Source organism: Notamacropus eugenii, chromosome 5, assembly GCF_028372415.1.
Source record: "Notamacropus eugenii isolate mMacEug1 chromosome 5, mMacEug1.pri_v2, whole genome shotgun sequence".
Lineage (NCBI taxonomy): Eukaryota > Metazoa > Chordata > Mammalia > Diprotodontia > Macropodidae > Notamacropus > Notamacropus eugenii.
The window spans coordinates 94,368,053-94,392,993 of NC_092876.1; the positions used below are offsets into that span (position 1 = coordinate 94,368,053).

Consider the following 24,941-nt stretch of genomic DNA (forward strand, 5'->3'; position numbering starts at 1 on the left):
TTATTCCCTCCTTAAACCAAATCTGATGACAGTCAGGTGCACTCTTTCCTCTCATATCCCTCCTCTTTCCCTCCATTGAAAAAGCTTTTTCTTACTTATTTTATGTGAAAGATAATTTACCTGATTCTTTTTCTCCCTTTCTCCTTCTCTCAATATATTCCTTTCTTACCCCTTAAGTTTATTTTTTTTAGAAATCATCCCAATCTATTCTACTCACCCTGTGCCCTCTTTCTATGTGTATAAAATCCCTCCTACTACCCTAATACTGAGAAGTCTTGAGAGTCGTAAATATGATCTTTCCATATTATGATTTCTCTTTCCTGTTTACCTTTTCATGTTTCTCTTAATTCTTGTATTTGAAAGTCAATTTTTCTATTCATCTCTGTCTTTTCTTCAAGAATGCTTGAAAGTCCTCTATTTCATTGAATGATCATTTCCCTCCCTGAAGTATTATACTCAGTTTTGTTGGGTAGGGGATTCTCAGTTTTAATCCTAGCTCCTTTGACCTCTCGAATATCAGATTCCCAGGCCTCTGATCCCTTAATGTAGAAGCTCCTAGATCTTGTGTTATCCATATTGTGTTCCCATAATACTCGAATTGTTTCTTTCTGGCTGCATGCAATATTTTCTCTTCAACCTGGGAGCGCTGGAATTTGGCTACAATATTCCTAGGAGTTTTACTTTGGGGCTCTCTTTTAGGAGGCAATCGGTGGATTCTTTCAATATCTATTTTACCCTCTAGTTCTAGAATATCAGGGAAGTTTTCCTTGATAATTACTTGAAAGATGATGTCTAGGTTCCTTTCTTGATCATGACTTTCAGGTAGTCAGATAATTTCAAAGTCATCTCTCATGTATCTATTTTCCAAGTGAGTTGTTTTTTCCAATGAGATATTTCATTTTTTTTTTCATTCCTTTGGTTTTGTTTAATAATTTTTTGATTCTTTTCATAAAATCATTATCTTCCATCCGCTCCATTCTCATTTTTAAGGAATTATTTTCTTCAGTGAGTTTTTGAACCTCCTTTTCCATTTGACCAATTCTGCTTTTTAAGGCATTTTTTTCATTGTCTTTTTTTAAATCTCTTTTGCCATTTGGGTTAGTTTATTTTTTAAAGTATTGTTTTCTTCAGCATTTTGTGGGTCCCCTTTAACAAGCTACTAACTCAGTTTTCATGATTTTCTTGAATCACTCTCATTTCTCTCCCCAATTTTTCCTCTACTTCTCTTACTTGATTTTTCAAAATCCTCTTTGAGCTCTTCCATGACATGAGACCAATTCTTATTTCTTCTTGGAGACTTCGTATGTAGGAGCTTTAACTTTGCTGCCTTCTTCTGTTTGTATGTTTTGTTCTTCCTTGTCACCAAAGTAAGATTCTATAATCTGATTCTTTTTCTGTTTTTGGCTCATTTCCCCAGTCATTTACTTGACTTTTGTGCTCTTTGTCAAGATAGTTCTCTGCTTCCAGTTGGGGTGGTGAGGTGTACTGTCAGCACTCGATCCTCCCACAATCTTTGGATCTAGAACTCTAGAAGCAGCTGCTGCTGCTGCCTCTGCTGCTGCTGTGGCTGATGCAGGCTCCTCCACACTTTCTGTCTCCCTGGGGCTGGGATCAGACCAGTCTTTTCTCTCACACAGGTCAAACATTTCGTTTTTCCATCAACCTTCAAATTTGTCCTCAGTACTTTGGGATTGTGAAGTCTGGAAACTTCCATGGCTGCTGGAGATTCATTCCCACAAGGCATGCTCAGGTCCAATCTGTGTTGACCTGGCCCATGCTGCACTGTGCTCTGCCCCCAGACCAGCACAACAGATGCTTCTAGTCAACATTCCAGGCTGTCACGCTGAAGATTTGCTTCACTTCGTCATTCTATGGGTTCTGCAGCTCCAGGATTTATTAAGAGTCAATTTTTACAGGTATTTAGCTGGGCATGGGGAAAGAGCCCTAACAAGTCTCTGCTCCTACTCTGCCATCTTCTGTATTTGCTCTTGAAGTTATTTTCTTCAGTGAAGTTTGGTACTTTTTTTTACCATTTCAGCAATTCTGATTTTTAAGGAGTTATTTTTTTCTATATTTTTGTGCCTCTTTTACTAAGCTGTCAATTCTTGTCCCATAATTTTCTTTTTCCCCATTACTATTTTTTTCATAATTTTCCTATATCTCAAATTTCACCCAATTTTTACTTTGTTGCTCTTATTTGATTTATAAAATATTTTTTTACCCTTTTTAAATCTCTTTCTTGAGCTTTTCTGAGAATAATCATTGGTTTTGTGTCCCATCCATACTTTTTTCCTTTGAAGCTTTGCTTTAAAATATTTTCAAGTCATTTTCTTCTTCTGAGTTTATATCTTAACTTTCCCTAATCACCACAGTGATTTTTTTCATCAGATCCCTTTTTTTTAACTGTTTGCTCATTTTTCCAGCCTACTTTTTGACTTTGGAGTATATGTTATTGTTGGGCTCTGATCATTTCTGGAGAGGGCCATGACTGGCTTGAGATTTTGTATATGTATATCTTTCTGCTTTCACAGTTTTATCTCAGGATCATAGGTCTTTGGTGCCTCTAAGTTAGTGTAATCCAGGGAGTTGTTTCACTGCTTTCTTGATCATTGTTCATTTCCTTACATAGGTAACCACTACTCTCATGTAGTTGCAATTGCTTCTCTCCACCCTCAAACTCTGATTTCTAACTGGCCAAAGAGCTATCAAATGTCCCACAGTCCTGAGCCCAATATTAGAACATGGCTTCTCCCTACTACTGCTCCCTGTTGTCACCACTCTCAGAGAGGCCTCACCACAGTGTTTGCAGATTTATCTTCCTAAGCTGCCCTGAGCTGGGAAGATGATTAACTGTGACTTTTTTTTTTTTTGATTCCTTAATCAGAATTTTGTTTGGTGTTTTCTGTGTTCATGTTGCATGAGAGGTTTGGGGGAAAATTTGGCATCTTTTATTCCACCGTCTTGATTTTATTAGCCTTTTTAATGAACAACCTTTTAGTTTCATTATTCATTTCCATGGATTATTTTTCTCTCTATTTTATCCACTCCATCCTTAATTTCATACATACATACACAAACACACACATGTTATATGTGTGTATGTGTGTAAAAACATGAGTGCTTGTTTTAGGTTTGTTGATTAGTTGCTTTTCAAATTTTTTAAAATGTATACTCAGTTCATCAACACTCTTTTTTCTATATGGTGCAGGGAAATATATAGAGTCTTTTGTTGTCTCATTTAGAAAACATCATGAATATTTTAATTATGATTTCTTCAGAAATGTGTTCAGTTCCATACATATTCTACTGGAAGCAAAATAGTCTTCCATTTTAAAAATTTCCTTTCTTTTGTATATGAAGGACTTTATCTTGATCACTTGCAGAATGTGTCGTTACTAAATTGAATTGTTAAATTTAAGCTCTATGTCTTCAAATTTGGAGCCTTGTTTTTTTCTCTTTTTCTGAATGTTGTCTGTGAATTCTTTCAGTTGTTATTTCAGATTTTATGCTTAGAAATTCTGTGCTGTTCTCTTCTATCATTTTCCTCATTATGACAAAAATTTTTGTCATGTTCTGTTCTTATAGTAAATATTAGGTTGTCCCTACATATCCTGTTTTGAGTTCAGTATATTTTGTTACATAATGAGCATATTTCCTTTTAACATTTTTTCTCTCCTTCTAGATCGTCTTTCATTATTGTTCTTTATTTTGTTTCTTTGGTAAGGTTTGCCATTGCAGATTTCCATTTTTCTATTCTGCTCATAACTTTTGCCAATAAGGCCATAAATTCTTCTGTCATAACTACAAGTTCTCTTTTGAATTAGTTAGGAACAGGGTGTTGTGGTGCCATGTTCTCCTCAAATTTCAGAAGGTCCTCGGTCTCATCAAACAATGGATCATCTTCCTTTGTTTTGTATTATTTATTCACAGATGTCTGAACTGATTTACTAGATATGGAATCCATATTTTGTTCTCTATCTACACAAACACACACATACACTCACATTCCATATGACATTGAATTTCATTACCTTAAGTGAATGTCGATAAAGCAAATTTATTTGAGAAGTTCTGTCATATCTATCTTCCACACATTTGAATGCATTCTTCTTTTTTTTACATATTTAGGACACTCCTATATTTACTGTATTTATTTCATTATTACTGGTAGATTTCTGATATCTTTGACAGATTAGGTGGACCCAGAGAAAGAATAGAACCATTTGATACTATGATCTAAGTTCAACACGAAACACATTATGACCAAGATGCAATATCCTTGGGAAGGCAGGAGTTTTCTTGCCCCAGTCGGGACCTAGATGTGTCAGATCTATGAGAATCAAGGAGGTGTCAAAGGCACTATGTACCTATTCTATCATCTAAGCACACTGACCCAAGATTTCCTCTCCTGAAACCCGAAGATCTTGAAATTTTCTTCTCCTAAGATCAAAGTTCAGGGTGCTCAATTAATAAAAATAAGGTGATAGAGTAGATCCAAGTTGGATTCAAAGAGGGGAGGGGTGTACCTGGAGGTTAAGATACTTGAAAAAAAAAACATCATATTAAGCATTTGGAAGTCTGAGTCTGGAGGCATCCTATCAGCTTTCCAATTCTTCTGATTCATCTTGGAAAAATTACTAAATGAGTGAGTGAGAGAAAAGAAAGTTGGGGATTAATGGGAAAGGGAGTGGGTGTGTGAATTAGGCTTCCCAAACTTTGATCTTAGGAGAAAAAAGCATATTTCAGCATCTTTGGGTTTGAGAAAAGGAAATCTTGGGTCAATATGCTTGGATGATAGAATAGGTACATAGTGCCTTTGACACCTTCCTGCTTCTTATTGATCCAATACACCTAAGGGCAAGAAAATTTCTGCCTTCCCGTGGTTATTACATCTTGGTCATGTGTTTGGAGCTAAACTTAGGGCATGGAAGCGAATGCTGCTACTCTTTCTCTGGGTCAGTCTAATTTGTCAAAAGCACTAGAAACCTACCAATAATCATGAAGTAAATATAACATATACAGGACTCTATCTGTGTGTGTGTGTCTGTCTCCTTCCTCCACTCAGCTGAATTAGATTTTTTTTTAAAGAGATATGAACATGTCACTCTTCAACTCAATAAACTCCAATAATTCCCTGTTACCTCTAGGGCAAATTATAAAATCACGTTTTGGCTTTTAAAATCTTTCATAGCCTCTCCAGTCTTTTTATCTCTCACTTCCCTCCACATGCTCTACAGTCCAGTGACACTGGCCTCCTTGCTAGTCCTTGCACAAGATACCTATAGCCCCAGAATGGTTCATGTCTTTTTCTCTCAGTGTGCATGAACTCTCCTAAGGCTGGAAAGAAAGTCAATTGGAACCCAAATGTGTTGGAGAGCTAAATCTATGACCTGAACTATACCCCCAATTAACAAAAGTACAGAGTTTCTCTCCTGTCTACTCTTTGAGCACCCATCTTATTACTTGGCATATTATTTTCTTTGTCATGACCCTCTTTATTCAGAGAATATTTCACTCCTTACACCCAGTCATCTCATTTATTTAAACAATCAGGCAGGATGAAACCCAAAGTATTAAAAAAAATATCTTTCATGTGGATCCCAATCAGCTTAAGAGCCAATCCTCCCCTTTTCCTTTCAACATCCCTATCTTCTTCAGCCTATAAAAAGAGGATGTGCAGTAGGGAATAAAAATGATTAGGTTGGAAAAGTTTCTAAATGGGTGTAGATTTTCTTAGCATTCTGAAGCAACTGGTTTCTGCAAGCATTTGCTCTTCTTGTGAAGAAAATTCCAAATTTATTTTCATTAATATCTAATTGAAATTTAGCAATTCCATCTTATGAGTTTTTCAAAAATATTATTCTGAGGAGTCCCTAGGATTTACCAGAATGCAAACGCACAAATACACACATACACACATGCAAATATACACACACACATGCTAAAAAAAAAATACTCTTCTTGCAGAAAGTATTCCTGAGCAAAAAATAAATTGGGACAAATATTCTGATTCAATGATTCTATTATTGCTAAGTACATTTATAGGTTCTTTATAGTTTTATAGCCTATATTTGGTCAAAGACTTCTATTTTTAAAAGTACTCAGTGTTTTGTAATATATCAGAAAGCTGTCCCATGTATAAATAAAAGAAAGTGTTTAAATAGAGTTATTGTGTCTTCAGTACTCAATGAAGTCTAATGCAAGACTCTGAGGAAGATACTTTAATCCTGAAGAACAGTTTTGTTCCTTGGCAAATTGCAAAATACTTCTTTTATACTTCCACCTATTATCTGTATTTGATGGAACCCAAGCATCCACAGATGTAACAGATGGAGGACATAAAGCTCAATACAGCTGAGAAAGTAGACAATGATTAGCTAAATGAAACCCCTCTCAGGGGGATTGGTATTTTAACGGGTTATAACAGTGGCTTTACGAAGCCACTGTCCAAAGTGTGGCTACCTTTAAGTCTTAGTTCAAATTTCAACTTTTATAGGATGCCTTTGCAATTCCCAGAACTGCTAGTGCCTTCCTCTCTGATTGGCTTCCACTTTCTCCGTACATATCTTGTACCCATAACATCTCTTCTATTAAAGTGTAAACTCCATGAGAACCAACTTCATGTTTTTGTCCTTGTTGGTATCTCTAGGGTTTAACATGGTGCCTAGCACATAGAATTTGCAATAATTGCATGAATCAAAAAGACATCACCCACACCATTTCAACATTTTACCTATCTCAAAGCCCTGTGGTGACTGGCAAGTAACAAAGGAGCAGGTGAGAATACACTGAGAGCTGTAGTCACAATGCTGAACATAGGCAGTCTAGGCTAATGGGTCATCTTCTCACTGGAAGTAGCAGTGGGATTTGGTAGCCCCTGAGTGTCTGAGCAGCCTTCTCAGGATCTCACTACTCACCTTCTGGTGTGATGAAAGGATAGAAAAGTAGCCCTAAAAATTGTCTGCTTATACAACAGCCTGATTATTGCGGCAGGAAGGGATCCCACCCCTAGGTTGAAACACACAGAAATGTACAGAAACTTCTGCACAGATGATTCCACTCACTATCAGTACATGGAATGTATGCACACTTATTGACAGGACAAAATCCAGTAGACCTGAAGGACAAATGGGTATTGTAGCAAGAAAATTCATGAGATATTGCATCCAAATAGCAGCCCTGAGTGAAACAGGACTAGTAAATGAAGGCCAAATGAAGTTGGAGCTGGATAAACATTTTTTATTGGGGTGGCTTCAGTGAAGAGAAATTCCATGGAACTGGTGTAGGTTTTGCAATCAAAACTAATCTAGTCAACAAGCTTGTATATCTACTAAAATTAGTGAACACCAGGTTCATGATAATATAATTGCCATTTTCAGGAAAATGCCATGTGACCATCATCAGTGCCTATGTTCCAATCATGAAAAACATTGATGAGGTCAAAGAAAAATTTTATGATGACCTGGAGACCCTTGTCATCAGTGTCCCAAAAGAGGACAAACATAATTCCAGGTGACTATAATGCTCAGTCCAACTTAATCAGTGGTTTTGAATACCATCAGACTCCTTTCATGTGGAAGAACAGCTGGGGCTAATTTCATTCCAGATGAGACTTGCAAGGTGGGAAGTCCTTTGCTTGCACAAAAGTTGAATGAAATTTTCCAGTTTATATGACAAGAGATTATCCCCCAGGAGCTCAAGAATTCCACCATTGTCCATCTTTAAAAAGGTAAAGGAAATATATTGTCCTGTGATGATCATGGGGGTGGAAGTGTTCTCTCTTAGTCATTTATTGGTGGCAAGATTCTTGCCAGAATCTTCCTTAATAGACTGATGCTTCATCTAGAAGATGGTTTTCTATGTGAGGGCCAGTGTGACTTTAGAAAGGGCCTAGGCACAGTAAATATGGTGTTTGCTGCCTGACAAGTCCAGAAGAATTTCCAAGAGCAGAAGTCTGTATATAACTTCTGTAAATCTGACCAAGGCCTTTGACACTGTCAGTCATGAGGGCTTATGGAAAATTTCATCAAAATTTTGTTGCCTGGAGAAGTTCACCAATATATTAGGTCAATTTAATGACAGCATGCTTGCCCAGGCTCTGGATAGTGGACAATGGTCTTGAGCTTTGACATTCACCAATAAAGTGAAACAAGACTGTGTGCTTGCTGCCATGGTTTTTAGCATGATATTTTTAGTCATGTTGTCAATCAACTTCCAAATACAGCATTAAGGTCAGTTATCACCCTGATGGTGAATTCTTCAACTTGGAAAGACAAGACTAAAGTAAAGGCAGTGTTGATGCATGATTTCTTCTTTGCAGATGATCACGCACTCAATGCAGCCTCTGAAGCTGAGATGCAAAAAATTATAGATTGATACTCTGCTGCTTGTGCTAATTTTGGACTAACAATTAACACTGAGAAAACAGGTGCTCCATCAACCAGCACCACACCATTCCTATGTGGAGCCACTGATTACAGCAAATGGAGAAGTTTTCAATGCTATGAATAAGTTCACTTGCCTTGGCAGTTTTTATATTTGTCCTTCATTATCTAAGAGGACCATGACATCAAGATGATGACATCACTTGCAGCTCACTGAGTTGAGTGAGAGAAGGCTGTGCAAGGTCAACAACCTCACTTTCTTCTCCAGAGCCATCTGGGTCCTGTGGCCTGATATTCATCAGGATGACTGGGGATGGCCCAGCTGCCTTCGCATTATAGTTTCTAAGGATGCACACATTGATAATGAGGTTGACACATAACTAACTCTGTGTTTCAAAGACTCCAAAGGAAAGCGTGAGACAGAAGTGGTATTAGACTGACTACCATACTAAAGGTCTACAGAGTTGTGCTGACCACATTATTTTATTCCTGTGACACACTGGACAGTATCCCAATTCCATAGCATAAAATTGAATCCCTTCCATTTAAATTGTCTTAGGCAGATTCTGAACAACCTGGCAGGATAAGATACCAGACACTGAGGTCTTTTCTTGAACTAAACTGCGAAGTATTGTAACAGCAAGGACTCCCAGTATAATGCGAATGAGAGTTAAAGATGGTCTCCACCCATTAACAGCCCTGCTCCTTAAGGGAAGTTTGATTAGGAGAGATTTTGTTGTTGTGGTTGTTGGTGTTGGAAGGCCCACACCTTTTGTTAATTTCTAATGAGGCACTGGTTCTCAAGGTTTATGAGGCGCTCTAGCTCTGAAAAGTGTAGATATACTCTGAGGTGAGGTTTTACTTTGAGGCTTAGCTTTTAGAAGAAGGTTTGTATGCCAAATAAGACTCTGGGAAGCTGCTAAGCCCCCCGCCTTTGAAAACCCAGATGTTGGTACTTCTCTCTTTGGTGACTATGTCTGTATATATGATCAGACAGTTAGATCTGTCTATTAATTTGTGATGTATGTATTGTTTATGGTCAGACAGATCTGTTGATCTTTATTTCTCTGTTTGTATCTTCTCTTAAGTTCAGGGTGTGGGCTTTTGACCCTGAAGTAAGTGAATGATATATATGCTTGTTTAAAGTAGATTGATGACCCCTCAGAAGCTGCTTTCCTTTTAGAAAAGCAGATCTAAGAACTTGTACAGTAGACTCTCCTCTGTATGCTTGGGTCCTTGATGTTACAGCATTCAAACTCTGTTTCAGAGAGTACAACTCTGAGGGGCTGGCCACATTGTTTGAATGCAAAACATATGCTTACCAAAGACTGTATTACAGAGAATTCACATAGGGCAAGGTATCACATGGTGTTCAGAAGAGTTACATGAACATTCTCAAAGTCTCTCTTAAGAACTTTTGTAGTTTGAGGAGTTCTACAAAATCCCCAATGTGAGACCAGCTCTGCTAGTAATGGATGTTAGAAATAACGACAAAACATTTAAATATACCCACTTACTTCTGAATCTGTGCACCCCATCTGGATTCAGTGTGCTCAATACAAACACTTCAGTAGATCATTTCTCTTTTGCTGAGCTTTGTCAGACACAGCCAGGGAGGTTGGTAGTCATTGCATTCCACACTCGCTTCCGAATACTCTTTATCTTCAGGCCATAAATAAAAGGATTCAGCATAGGAGGGATGACTAGATAGAAATCAGCCAGTAGCACCTGGGTGTGCAAGGACACTACATGCTGCCCTAACCAGGCCATAGAGATGGACAATATACCTGGGAGGTAGAAGAGGACCATGACACTCACATGTGAACCACAGGTGCTTAGTGCCTTGACCCGTGCATCTTGAGAGGGAAGATGGAACACAGCCTGGAGGATCAGACTGTAGGAAATAGCAATGAAGATCACATCAGTCCCTCCAATGATGAAGGAAATAATCAAACTGTAAAGACTAATGTGCATGTGATCAGCACATGCCAACTTGGCCATAGCCATGTATTCACAGTAGGAATGGGGGACCACATGGGAGGCACAGTATGGCAGATGGACTACCATCCAGGTAATTGGAGTCATAGCTGTGATAGCTCTTGCTAGGATGGCCATGCCCATTCCTGCTATGGTCTGTGGTGTGAAGATGGTTTGGTAGTGCAAAGGTTTACAGATGGCTATGTAGCGGTCAAAGGCCATGGCCAAGAGTAACCCTGTTTCTATCACTGTGGTGGCATGGACAATGTACATCTGAGTGAAACAGGCAGCAAAGCCAATGATGCCATTGCCTGACCAGAAGATGTTCAATATCTTGGGGGTGACAGAGGTTGACATGACAATATCCACAGCAGCCAGGATACATAGGAAGTGATACATGGGCTCATTCAGTGCACTCTCTGTTGAGATCACAGTCATAATGATAAAATTTCCTAATAGAGCTACAGAGTACATGACACTCAATGGGACAGCCAGCCAAAAGTGGGCTGCCTCCAGTCCTGGGACACCCAGAAGTATGAAAGTAGCTACATTCAGTAATGTGTGGTTGGAGGAAGAGCCCAGCATCACAGGGGAGACTTCTTCCCTGAAGACAAAGCCACAAAAATGATCAGAGACCAGAAGTCAGGGCCTCCAGGCTACTAATTTTAATGAATGACCAAAGTCTAATAGTAGTTTTCAGACAATAAATGTTTCTTACATATTCAAGAGACACATTGACCTATTTCTACTTGACTGTTCAGGTCTTCCTTCATGGAAAGTATATAGATGACCATTAACTCATAAAGGCAATAGAGGAACACCCCCCCCCCCCCCACACACACACACACATAGGATTCATTATTCCTGACCTTTTTAAGTTGGACGTATGTATTTGACCAGATTTTGTTCATTTGTGTTCTTAGTCTCTTTCTTTGTGCCTGTCTCTCTGTCTTTTTCTGTCTCTGTGTCTCTCTCTGTCATCCCTCTTTCCTTACCTCTTTTGCATCTTCCTTTTATATAATCAAGTTAGAAAAGAAGACCCCTATATAATCAAGGAGAAGTTAGTGGGAAGAGAAAACCTCACTCTAACATGAATTGGCTTATGGGAAGAATGGACCCCTTCCACACACAATTGAGTAAGGAAATACATTTCATTCAACAGGAAAAGAGAAGGAAAATGGGGAAAAGAGGGAACTGGAAAGAATGTAGAGTAAAGGAGGGAATTTTCTTAAGCAAAACAAACTCTAAGACTGTATAAAAAATAATTTTAGGTTTTTTGGGGGCTCAAAGATATTAATTTTATGGAACACTCAAAACTGGAGAATAGTTGAACGAAATATAACATATCAATGTGAACGATTTCTATTGTCTTATAAGAAATGGTGAAGAGAGCATTTTAAGGTAAACTTGGGGAAACTTATTTGAATTGATGCATAGTGAAGTAAATAAAACCAGAACAGTTAATACAATGGCAATATGTTAAAGACAAACAACTTTGAAAGAAGCAAGAACTCTGAGCAACATAATTACCAACCAGGATTCCAGAGGATTCAGGATGAGACAAGCTATCTCCCTTCTGATAGAAAAGTGATTATTTTTAAACAGGCAAAATTAAAATATCTTTCCCTTGATTACACGTTTAGCAGGGGATTTGTTTTTCTTTCATTGTCTAGATTAATGAAAAGAAAAGAACGTGGATTTTTTTCTTATTAAAATAAGAATTAAAAATAAATACAAAGAGCACAGATTTTTCTGCATTTCCAGAAGGGCACATATAAAAAAAATGAATTATGGTGAAACAAATTTATCAAAGGAAAAGAGGTGGTGGTGATTCAGTTCCTAACAATGGCAATTATATGTGCTTGAAAAAGGCTACCTCAGAACTGAGTTGATTTCCTTGAACTCAAGGCTCTTATGCACAAACTGAATAATCTTTGCTAAGATTATTATAGAGAAAATCACCTTTTGGTTATAGCTTTGGAGAGATTCCTTCTCGAGTTTGAACAAGCAAAAATTGTAGGAAGGAGTGTGATAAGGCAGAAAAGGAAAGGATTTGTAGTCACAGAGGACCAATGTTCAAATCCTAGTTCTGCCACTTATTACATGTGACATTGGGCAAACCACTCCACCTGCCTGGATGTCAGTTTCCTCATCTGTAAAAGGAAGGGACTGGACTCAGTGACTTCTAAAGCCACTTTTACCTCTAAATATACGATCCTATGAAACTCCTTTGGAAACCTCACACTATAAAATTGTGAACTCTATTATGATTTCATAAATCATTTTAGTTATAACTTGATTAATAATTCATTACAGAATCTAAAACAACAATCTTGTTAGAACTCACAAGACCAGAATCTAGACAGATGGAAACATGAATTGTTAGAGACATGTTTCTAGTCTTAAGAGAGGGTTCCGACTCCAAAAATAGAGAATCAGTCCTAACGTCTTACATACAATTCAGTGCAAATAATTCAAGAAATATTCGCTGAATGCTTACTAAATGTCAGGCAAGTAAAGTGTGAGGTAGTGGGGATACAAAACCACATACAAGATAAGTCTCTGCCCTGGAGAAGTATGTGTGGAAGAAGGGATACTTCAACTGGAGGGGCTTTTTCTGACAACTGTAATATCATGCTGCCCCTTGGGACCTATCCTGCCTGCTCAGAGTGTGCCTGGCTCAGCAAGCTGCAGATAGACAGTGCATACCTGGGCCTCAGAGCAGGACAGAATGCTTCTATGGAAGGGCTTTCTCAACTTGAAGGTGGAATGCATGGTAGAAGGGAAAGGTGGCACATAGCATGGGAAATAAGGTAAAGACTGAGACCAGAAAAGCATGAGGCATAGAATTTCTAATCCTGGCTCTGCCACTTACAAGAAATTGAGTGACCCTGGCAAGTCACTTTATTGTATAAATTTTCTCTTTCTTCATATACAGTGTGAGGAGGTTAGAGCTGGAATGGCTCTTACAAATCATCCGGTCCAACATTTTAGGCTATTTATTCCCCTCAGCCACTTTTCTGAGCCCTTATTCCTCCATGAATGAGTTCAGCAGCAGTTGTTTCAATAAATTTCACTCACCCCATCCAGAACTTGCCTTCTCCTGGAAGTATTACTGTGAAAACGTCCATTTACATGGTACAGTAGCCAGTAAGTAGACAAAAAGAAGGAAGAAAGGAAAGAAAGAAGTAATGGAAGGAGGGAGGGGGACAAAGAGAGAAAGGAAGAAGCATTAATAAACACCTACTGTATACCAGTTACTCTGCCAAGTGCTTTATAAATATTGTCTCATTAGTCCTCACAATAGCACTGTGAAATAGGTGTTAATATATCCATTTTATAATTTAGGAAACTGAGGCAAACAGAGGTAAAGTGACTTGTCCAGGGTCACATATTAGTAAGTGACTGAGGTTGGATTATAACTTGGGTCTCCCTTGTTTCAGGTCTAGCATGCGATCCACTGTGCCACCTATCTACCATTAAGTCATGGAAGGATGAAATATGAACTGTCCTCCTCCTTCTTAAAGGAAATTTAGACTTTCATGCACAGTGATTGCTTCTTTACAATCAACTCCCTAATTCTCTTGAACATCATGTTCAAGGTCTATAAAACCTTACAGCTAAAACCTCTGTCCTAACATAGTGGCCATTAGCAGGAGGCAAGGGTGTCAATCTAATCTTTCTATGCTATGACATGAAAGAGATAAATTAGAATAAATTGTTATGCATCCTGCCCCATGTAGCTCTAGAGATAAGAGCTAAATCATTAATAGATGAATTTATCTGAAGGAAAATTTAAATTCAATAGTAGAAATAATTTTGAAAGAGCTGGATTTTCCAACTATAGAACTGGATGATGTTAGAGGAATGAGTTCCCAAACCTTGGTAGTATTCAAGAAATAACAGGATACCTATCTCATGGACCACCAGACATGGTATGAAAAAACATTAAACTCCTGCCTCAACGTATTCCTAGCTCTGTGATTCTGGGAAAATCATTTAACTTCTCTCAGTCTGTGTTTTCTCATCTGGAAAAAAGGAATAATAATAGAACCCATTTCACAAAGTTGCGGTGAAGCTCAAAGGAAATGAAATATACAAAGTGTTTTGCCAATCTTAAAGTTTTCCAGTCTTGCATTTCCACATATTACATTGTTATTAGTCTGTTTCCCTGGAAAGTCATTTAACCTCTCAGTTTCAGTTTCCTCATTAGTAAAAGAGATATAGAATCTACCTCACAGAGAAGTTATAAGGATCAAATGCCAGAATAAGTATATATAATTTTGAACACCTTAAAATACTACACAAATTTAAGTCGATGTCATTGTTGTCTTAATCAGGATGACAATCCTCTCCGCAGCAGCACAGATGTCTCTTCCCAAACTAAAATCCTATCATTCTTTACAACTGTGAATATGTCACACATTAAAATGAACCCATTTCATTTTTGTATTGTGTCAGTTGGATGAGATCACTGCTGAGAGGTCCTGGGGTACAGAGATTCTGCAACATAATGACCAAAATCCTTTTTGCCCCTTCCCTCCTTCCATTATGGCCTGATGCCATTGAATTAGAGTCACACCTGGAAGGACCCTTGAAGAACTTCTAACCCGAACTCTAGACAGTACACATGATTACAAAGGTAAAAAGTCAATAAGAAAAGGGGGGACTTAAAGTCAGGTCCCTTTATTCCAGATGTAAAATTCATTCTTTCTACTGCATCCCCATTGCCTGTTTCTTTACCCTGACCCTTGGTGTCACTCTGAGAGAATTATTGAGAACCCTGATGCTCCTCTCTGAGGAGACCCCAACCCCATGTCTCCATTAGCCCACCCACCAATTCAGTGACCCACCTCCCTCCCTTACATTTGCCCATTTCCTAGGAAGTATGCTCTCACACTACTACTCCATGCTTGCTCTGACCCAAAGGAATAAGAACTTCAATGAAGTGCATTAGGGGTAAAAGGTGTGGTGACAGAAAGAGTAGTAAATGGATGAGGGATGGAACTGGACCTTCATATGGAAAAAGGAGCATCTAGATTTGATCCACTTTTACCTCCTGCCCCTGAAGCATCCAGAAAACCAGCCCCCATCAATCACCCAAATAACTTCCCATATCACCCTCATTTTGAAATACAGTGATTCCTCAGAGGCCTGGTGACTCTTTTTCCCCTAATTACCAGGGAAACAAACATGAAAAGTGTCTTGATTTCTCATCCCAGCTGTGTCAGTGACAGTATTGTGTTGCAAGTCACCTTCCTTCCTTGAGCCCAGTTATTTTATCTGTGAATGAAACTCCTTGGAGTAGGTTTTCTGTACGATATTTTCTTATTCCAAGTTACTATGATGTTATGAACCGAAACTGAGCTCCTTGGGACTGATTAAATAGAGAAAAAAGAGCCCTGAGCATTCCAAAGAAGGAAAAGGGTTCTGGGAAGTCACAGTAAAACATCAGAACTAATGAGGATGAATGTCTTTGGTGCCCAGAGTCTTACTAGGGCCCAGTGAGGATATTCTCCCAGTTGTCATCACCTCTTCCATTGTAAGATCCTCATTGGGAAACAAATACTAAACCATGCCTGAAATCTATGTGACAATAGCTAATGAATAGGAGTAGGGTGTGGTACCTTCTTTCAGGCTTCCTGAAGCCTCAGCTTTGTTTCCCTCAGGATGTCCAGAAAGGAGAGGAAGAGAAGCAATGGAGAACAAGCTTAAAACTTCTTCCTTTTCAACTGAAAATGTTATTTCTTACCTTTTACAGCCTTGATGAACAGAAATAGTTCAGCATGATGTCAAAGGCTTCAAATTTATAGTTTTGAGCTCTGTAATATAGGCAAAGGGATCAAAAAAGCTTTATTTGAAGTTTTTTCTAGAAAATTCTAAAGACTCAACAAAAATCAATCAGTATTTATTAGTTGAATACTTTAAGGATCTATATTTGATTGATGTGAATTCTGCCTCCCCCAATGCAGGTTGTACCACGTTCTTTGAATTACTAGGGGGTGTTGCTATGGGAAAAAAACAAACAAACAAACAAAAACCATCATTTCACAATCTACCATGTGACTGATGACTCTCTCTTAACATAATCAGTCTGGTCTTTCGATATCAGGCACACAATTGATCACCAGGCGCATACTTGAAACGTTTCAAGCTTGGGAGGACAAGCTAGTACTTGAGCTCTAGTGAAATGACTTTCAAAAATTCAGGATCATGGATGGGTTCCTATGCACATATACATTCATATTTTTTGAATTTATTGTGAAAATTTATTTTGTTTGTATGTGTTTGTAACAAAGATTTTGTTTTTTCTTTAATGCACTATTGTGGCAGATCTGGAAAGGAAAATAAGAAATTTTTTTAACTGATAAAAATTAATGTAATTTAGAAAGAAAGGACATAGAAATAATAAATAATTATACAAAAATAAACACAATAAGACAACATGCTAAAACTTATGGTGGGAAGTAAAAGAGGTCCTGAGGGAGAAATCTGAATCTCTTTGAATCAGTCAATTTGGAATTAATCTTGAAAATGCTCAGGTAATTAAAATAAGCCCTAAATGGACAAAAATAGAATATTTAGAAATTAAAGTAAGTAGAAATTAAATTATAATAAAAACTATTGAGATGAAAAATAAAATTAAGACTAACTTGTATGGAAATAAATAAAATAGAAAAAATAAGTGATATTGTGATAAAAATAAGAAAGAGACTTAGAAAACAAAATTACCCTCCAAAAACTGAAAAGAAACAATTCACAAGAGATGAAAATGAAATAAAGAAAATTATTATATACTCATATCCTATTATGTATGCCTACCTTATTATATGCCCCCAAATTGCAAATTTAAATGAAATGACATTTTAGAACATTAATCTGATAAGATGAAATTCAGTAGGGATAAAGAAAAAGCTTTAATCTTGGATTAAAAAGTCATACACACAAGGTAGAGAAACTGAGTTTAGATAGCAGGGTTGTTTTTTTTTTTTCCTGAAAATTATCTTTGGGTTCAAGACCCTCAATGTTCACCATGAGTCAGAAGTGTTCTGTGGTTGTTCCAAAGGCTAATAGGACTTGGGATATGTCAGGAGAGGCATAGCTTTGAGAAATAAAATGGGTGTTGCCCTTGTGTACTCTGTCCTTGCAACCCTTATTTAGAGCACTTTATTCGGTTCTGGCAACTACAGGTCCTCGATAAACATCCACAGGATAACAATAAGTACAGCAAAATTCCTTCTATTCCTTTTATATGAGAATCAGTAAAAAGAATTTGACATGTTAAGCCCAGATCAGAGAAGAGTCGAGGGGAACACAATATTAGTCATAAAGCATAAGAAAGTCTGTCATGTGGAAAAAAGCAAATTTTTTTTTCATATGACCTTGAAAGAAGCAAGTGGAAGCAACCAATAAAAGTTGCAAAGAAGCATATTTAGGGTAGATGCCATGAAAAATTTTGGAACAATTGTTATTTTTGAGTCATTTTTCAGTCACCTCTGACTCTGCCCCCATTTGGAGTTTTCTTGGTAAAGTGGAGTAGTTTGCCATTTCTTTCTCCAGTTCATTTTACAGATCAGAAAATTTAGGCAAACAGGGTTAAGTGACTTGCCAATGATCACACAGCTAGTCAATGTCTGAGTCTAGATTTAAACTCAAAAAGATGAGATTTCCTACTCCAAGCCACCACAACATCCACTGTGCTACCTAGGTGGCCTTAATGAGTAGAGCTAGGAAAAAGTGGAATAAGCTTCTTTGCTAGATGATTCATTCCTCCTCCACGTAGAAACTCTGTGACTATTTGTTGGGTACATTATAAGAAAGATCTTTCATGGTAAATAGATTGAACTAGAATTTGTTTATTTCCCCCCTCTAAGTATTAATGTGGTTACATCATGCAGTTTGGTATGTCATCTCATTGCTGTCTTTATCTTTCATAAGTAATGGATTGTTTCTCTGGTTTATTCTTTGACTCACTCATTCTTTTTTTTTTGTCCATTCAGTCATATCTAGCTCTTTATGAACCCATAGACCACACTGTCCTTGGGGTTTTCTTGGCAAAGTTACTAGAATACTTTGTGGCATCCTTCTCCAGTGGATTAAGTCTAACAGAAGTTAAGTGACTTGTCTAGGGTCACAGAGCACGTAAGTGACTGAGGCCAGATTTGAACTCAGGAAGATAAGTCATCCTGACTTCATGTCCAGAACTCTATCTACTGAGCTATTTAGCTCATTACACTCATTCTTTAGGATTAGTTTAGTTTTGAAATAATTTTTAATCTATGCTTCAAGGCTCTTTATTGAACATTATTTTTATTGCATTATGGTCCCCCAAATGGTGCATCTATTTTTACTTCATTTCTAAATACGCTTGTAAAGTTTTATGCTTTAACATATGGTCAAATTATGTGCAAATGCCATGTACAGCTAAGAAAAAGGAATGCTTCTTTCTGTTCCCTTTCAATATTCTCCAGAGGTCTATTGTATCTAAATTTTCTAAAATCCTACTCATCTCCTCATCTCCCCAACCTCTTTCTTGTTTACTTTATGGTTGTTTATCTACTTCTTAGAGAGCTAAATTGAGGTTCTCCATTAGGATAGTTCTACTGTCTATTTCTTCCTGTAACTTTTTGTTCAAGAAATTAAACGCTATGGCATTGGTATATATAGATATATAGATAGATAGAGATATACATATATATATATGTTCAGTATGATATTAGTTCATTGTCTATGATATTCAGTTATTTTCAGTTGTGTCTAACTCTTCATGACCCTATTTCAGGATTTTATTAGCAGAGATATTACTTGGGTATGCCATTTCCTTCTCCAGCTCATTAAACAGATGAGAAAACTGAGACAACCAGGGTTAAATGACTTATCTGAGGTGACAAAGTTAATAAGCTTCTGAGGCTAGATTTGAACTTAGAAAGATGAATCTTCTTGATTCTAGGCTTCGCACTCTACCCACTGCATCAACATTATCTCTGCTACTTTTTAGCAAAATATTGTTTCCCTGAATATATCTTTTAATTAGGTCTATTTTTGCTTTTGACCTAAAATCATGATTACTATCCCTACATTTTTTTTTTACTTTAGCTGAAACAAAATAGATTCTGTTCTAGTACCTCTGTGTTTCTTTGTTTTTCAAGCCTGTCTCTTCGAACAATATATTGCTGAATTATGGTTTTTAATCCATTCTGCTATCCTCTTTTGTTTTATGGGTGAGTTCACAGCACTCAGATTCACAGTTTGCATGGTTAACTTTATATTTCATTCCATCTTATTCTCTACTTTAGTCTTTCTCCTTTAAAATCACAAATATGTTGCCTTTTTTTTACTTTGTCCTTTTTCCCCTTCCCCCTCAAAAGTACAAAGCAGAAAACAAAAGAAAACACAGAAGAAAGCAAAGAAAAGATGGGCAATAATGTGTATGATTTATCATACAGGATTTCTTGAAATGAAAATTTATATATTTTGAATCCTCTCATGTCCTGCTATGCACATGATATACTTCCCCCCCTTTCTTTGTATTTAAGATCCAATATTTAATTTTATTTTATGTTTTTGTGGCTTTTTGCTATTCTGTATTTATGTTTTGGTCCTTGAGTCCAAAATACAAGAAAAACAAATAAAAATAAAATAAGTTGCCTCCAAATAACTCTGTTCTGCTTCTAACTAGATTCCTTCAAACTGACCTAATGATGACAATGTTCTTGGTGGCTATATGCATCATCTTCCCGTATGGGAATGTAAAAAAGTTTCACCTTGATTAGTCCCTTAAAATTTCTCATTCAAATTTAATTTTTTAAAGAATTTTGAATTTTCATTTTTGGTTCTAAATTCTCTCCTACCCTCCAGTTTGAGCCCCACCTATCAAAAAGTCAAGAAATGCAATATACTTTTATAAGAAGTCATCTAAAACTTATCTCCATGTTGACCATGTTTCTTTTTTAAAAAGGCAAGAAAAGTAATGAGAATGTTTTTAAAAGTGCTTCAGTGTGCACTCAGGATTCATCAATTCTCTTTCTGCACATGAGTAGCATTTTTGATCTTGAGTCCCATGAGATTATTGTAGATCACTATATTGCACATACTAGCTAGGTCTTTCACAGATGCTTGCCATTACAACACTGTTCATATGTGTAAAATATTCTCCCAGTTTTTCTCATTTCAATTTGCATCAGGTCATATAAGTCTTTTCAGGTTTTTCTGAGTCCATCACCTTTATCATTTCTTATAACAAAATAGTATTTCATCATAATCACATGCCATAACTTGTTCAGCCAAGCTTTGAGAACTCTGCAATTTGTTTATAATATATATGGGAGTTTCATTTGAGGATATCTTTCAGGGAATGATCAGTAGATTATTTCAATTTCTACTTTGTCCTCTGGTATGGTATCTTGTCAGTTTTACTTTATAATTTCTTGAAATATGATGTCAATACTTTTTAAATCATCCATCTAAGTAATCTAACAATTCTTAAATTATCTCTCTTCACTTTATTTGCTCTACAGAGACTTATCTTAGGGGAGATTCCTAAGATTCTATCTTAAAAAAATGGTACAATACATGATCTGGAGTCTGATAATGTGAGCAGGAGTTCTTACTCTAGGGTTCATATACTGCCAAGAGGACTGTGGATAGACTTCACAGAATGTGTGACCTCAGATGGGAAAAAATATATACCTATATTTTCACAAATTACTAACTGAAATTTACCATTTCCTTCAATTGTGAATGTAGGCACCAAATATTTTTTTCTGAGAAATTAAGAAGAAAATATATATTAAATACGCATTAAGCACTAGGCATTGTGCTAAACACGTTAGAAATATTGCCTCATTCGATACTCACTGCAACCCTGAGAGATAAATGCTACTATAATCTCTTTTTTCCATGTGAGAAAAATAAAATATGGAAAGGTTAGGCGATATGACCAGGATGTCACAGATAGAAATTTCTGAGGCTGGATTTTAATTCTGGTCTTTCTGATTCTATGTCCAGTGCTCTATCCACTGTGCCACCTACCTGCCTCTAAATGTTAAAAAACTGCAATCTCATGATACATCTAATGCCTATCAATTGGCAGAATGGCTAAACAAATTTTGGTAACTGAATGTAATGGAATATTACTGTATTGTAAGTGTTGATTAATTTGAAGAATTTAAGAACACCTGGGAAGATATATATGAACTGATATAGACCTTCTGCAGACCTTGAAAAACTACCATTGTAAACTACAGAGACAAATATGAATCTATTCCATGTATTACTTATGAGAAGTACACATATATTTAGGAGCACAAGAATAGAGTAAAGGTTAAAAAAGCATGAATAGGGGAAAGTTGGAATGATATAAATCAACTGAACTAAGATTATTGATCACTGTATGACTCTCAATAGGAGTTGAGAGAATCTGAGGCCTCAACCAGTGCAGTGGACATTTCAGTAGAGAGACGGGGACAGATTGGAATGATAACATAGCAGAGGCAGGGTAGTTCTAGAGACCTGAATCAGGAAAATCTGAGTCCAAATCTGGTGACCCAGGAAAGTTACTTTGCTTTTCTCAGCTTCAGTTTCCCCCTCTGTAAAACTGAGATAATAATAGTGTATACCTCCAAGGGTGACTGTGAGGACCAAATGAGATAGCATATGTAAAGTACTTTGCAAATGTTAAATCATTAGATGAAGGTTAGCTATTATTTATCATCATTATAGAGATAGAATCCAAAGGACTTGGCATCTTTTTTGATATGTGGGATAAGAGGGAATGAGAAGACACTGGAAGGCTACAAACCTTCATGAGTGGCAGGGTGGTAAGGTTCTCAACTAAAGTAGGGAATGTAGTTATAGGGTGGGGTTCAGGGAGACAGATGAGTTCCCTTTTAGACTTGTTTTGGAATACCCGTGTTGAATTGTTCCAACAGATAAATGTTGATGTGGAACTGGACCTCAGGAGAGGCTAAGTAAACACACACACACACACACACACACACACACACATATACATATTTTATATGTATGTATATATGTGTGCATGCCTATTGTACAAGCATATGCCCAAGTGCATGCATACACAACCATTTTATAGAAGAAATGAGAGAAATTTGGGAACCTTCTGGGATGTTCATTCTCCCTTTCCCTTTCTACCTACACAAATTTGATTCTGATCCCAAAGGACTCAATTTCCCATCCTCCCTTTAAGGTATTTATATGGATCTACTTACTATGGAGTCAGGAGGAATGGGTAGGGCAATGGGATTGGAGATAAGAATGATGATCATGTATTGGTTCCTTGAATTGGATAAGTGGAAATTAAGTTTAGATACTCAGAGAGAATCGATGATGAGCTGAGGTAGGACAAACCTCATCTGACCATTAAAAATTCAAGTCTGTGTTGATCTCCTGTGGAACTTGCCTGGGTGTGAAGCTTGGTCAAAAAAGGGCGTGTGGAAACTTTTTGTTGAATTATTACCTGTTTTTTTTTTCTTTTCTGAAAATCTGCCGAATATTTGGATGATTGCAAAATTTTATGTTAAGTACAATGTTTGAAAGGACATTCGTGTATCTCAACTCTGACCTACTTATGAAAATGATTCCAAGGAATTATGCAAAAGGCAAACTATGTAAAACTATCGATGACTTCAGACTGTGTGAGCTGGAGGACAAGAAACCCAGCTTTCTTATCCAATGCAAAAGTAAGATATAGCCCTCAGTCTAGAAAGAAGGCTTGTGTGTCCTACCATGGATTTTTAAAGAACATTTTGGTTCACAAATTCTTATTTTCAAAATCAGTCATGATAGAAGCATAGACTATCTTTGCAGCCTTTAACATTGCTATTCACTCTCTTCTCTCCTGACCTCTAGATTTACATATCCAAATACTTATTGAACATCTTGAACTGAATGTCACATAGACATCTTAAACTGAAAAAGTCCAAAACAGAACTTATTATCTTTCATCCCAAACCTTAATTCTTCTTAATTTCTCTGTTACTGTTGAGGATACTACCATCCTCCCAGCCACACAGGCTTCCAATGTAAGTGTCATGCTCAACTACTCACTCTCAACTTTCATATCCAACGTGTTGCCAAGTCCTGTCAACTTCACCTCCATATACAACCCCTTCTCTCCTCTGACACTGACTCCACTGTAGTGGAAACCCTCATCACTCTATTATTACTATATTATTAGAATAGTTGTGAATGGGAGTTCCTGCTTCATTTTTTCTGACTTCACTTCCTCCACACAGCTACCTTTGACTTTCTTAAGAAAGGAGACATGACCATGTACACTTTTACTCAGTAAACTCCAGTGATTCCCTATTATGTCCAGGCACAAATATGAAATCCTCTATTTGTCTTTTGAAACCTTTCATAACCTCTCCCCTTCCTACCTTTCCAGTCTTTTATCCCTCTTCATACTCTACAATCCATTGACACTGGCCTCCTTGCTGTTCCTTGTGCAAGAAACTTCAGTTTTCCTTCCTTTTTGCTGTCTATCACAGAGCTCCAGAATGGTCCCCTCACTTGCCTCCACCCTCTGGTTTTCTTAGTTACTTAGTTAAAATCCTGCTTTCTGAAAAAAAGGCTTTCTTAATCCCCCTGAATGCTAGTTCCTTTTCTCTGAGATTATCTCCAAATGTTCTAATTTCCACTGATACTCTCTTTATTGGGTCTCTATTGCTATCATCTGCTGAATGGCAGTTGTTAAACATTTTTTTTTTCCATATGGGGAGAATTCTTTTTAGCACATAGTCTCAAGAGTTATTTCAGCACCATTGTGCTAAACCCATAGCCACACACAGTCAGTGAATAAGATCATGTGATTAGAACAGTTCTTTGAAGTATTTTGCTTCTGTGTCAATGGTTACTCCTTGGATTTACTCTATTATTTCAGTTAGAGTATCAAAATTCTATTCAACTCCAATCAAACTTTTGATTGTTACTCTAAGTCTATGAAAATCATCCACAGGAGAGGGACTAGCAGAAATTTATCATCACCATTCTACATTCCTGGGAGCAAAGAAATTGCTATTCTCTCTATAAAGAAAGTTCCAGGGGGTGGAGTCAAAATGTCAGAGTAGAAGTGCTGACCTGCTGTACCTACTCCCATAAAATACCTGTAAAAAATAACTTTAAACAAATTTTAGAACAGCAGAAGGCACAAAACGACAGAGTGAAAGAGATTTCCAGCCCCAGGCAACCTAGAAGGCTGACAAGAAAGGTCTATTGTACCAGTCTCTGAGCAGAGCACAGCTCAGCTGTGGCCATGGCATGCACAGGACCAGAGCAGGCTTCAGTGCATGGAATCATGGATAGCAGCTGCAATTCCCAGATTTCTCAACCCATAAGAGCCAAAGACAGCTTCAAAGATCAGTGAGAAAGCTCTTTCACCTGGGTGAGAAGGGAGCAGATTTCTAGTCCTAGGCCTGGGCCCAGGGCTGTGGCAGCCACTGTAGGAAAGCTAGAGCCCTTGGCCTAAAGACCCTGGGGGATTCAAGTGACTGATATGTGTCTCAGTTCTGAGTGGTGGTGCTGGGGTGAGGAAGAGTGCTGGCCTGGTGGAGCTGGAGG

The 24,941-nt window shown here is 37.3% G+C and overlaps 1 protein-coding gene across 1 annotated transcript; it reads right to left on the minus strand.

Moving 5' to 3' along the window:
- Positions 1–9,983: 9,983 nt before the first annotated feature.
- Positions 9,984–10,952, minus strand: LOC140508838 (olfactory receptor 52I2-like). Its single transcript, XM_072616718.1, has one exon. It carries the CDS (start codon positions 10,944–10,946, stop codon positions 9,984–9,986), a length of 963 nt encoding a protein of 320 aa, XP_072472819.1. The 5' UTR covers positions 10,947–10,952.
- Between the last annotated feature and the right edge of the window lie 13,989 nt (positions 10,953–24,941).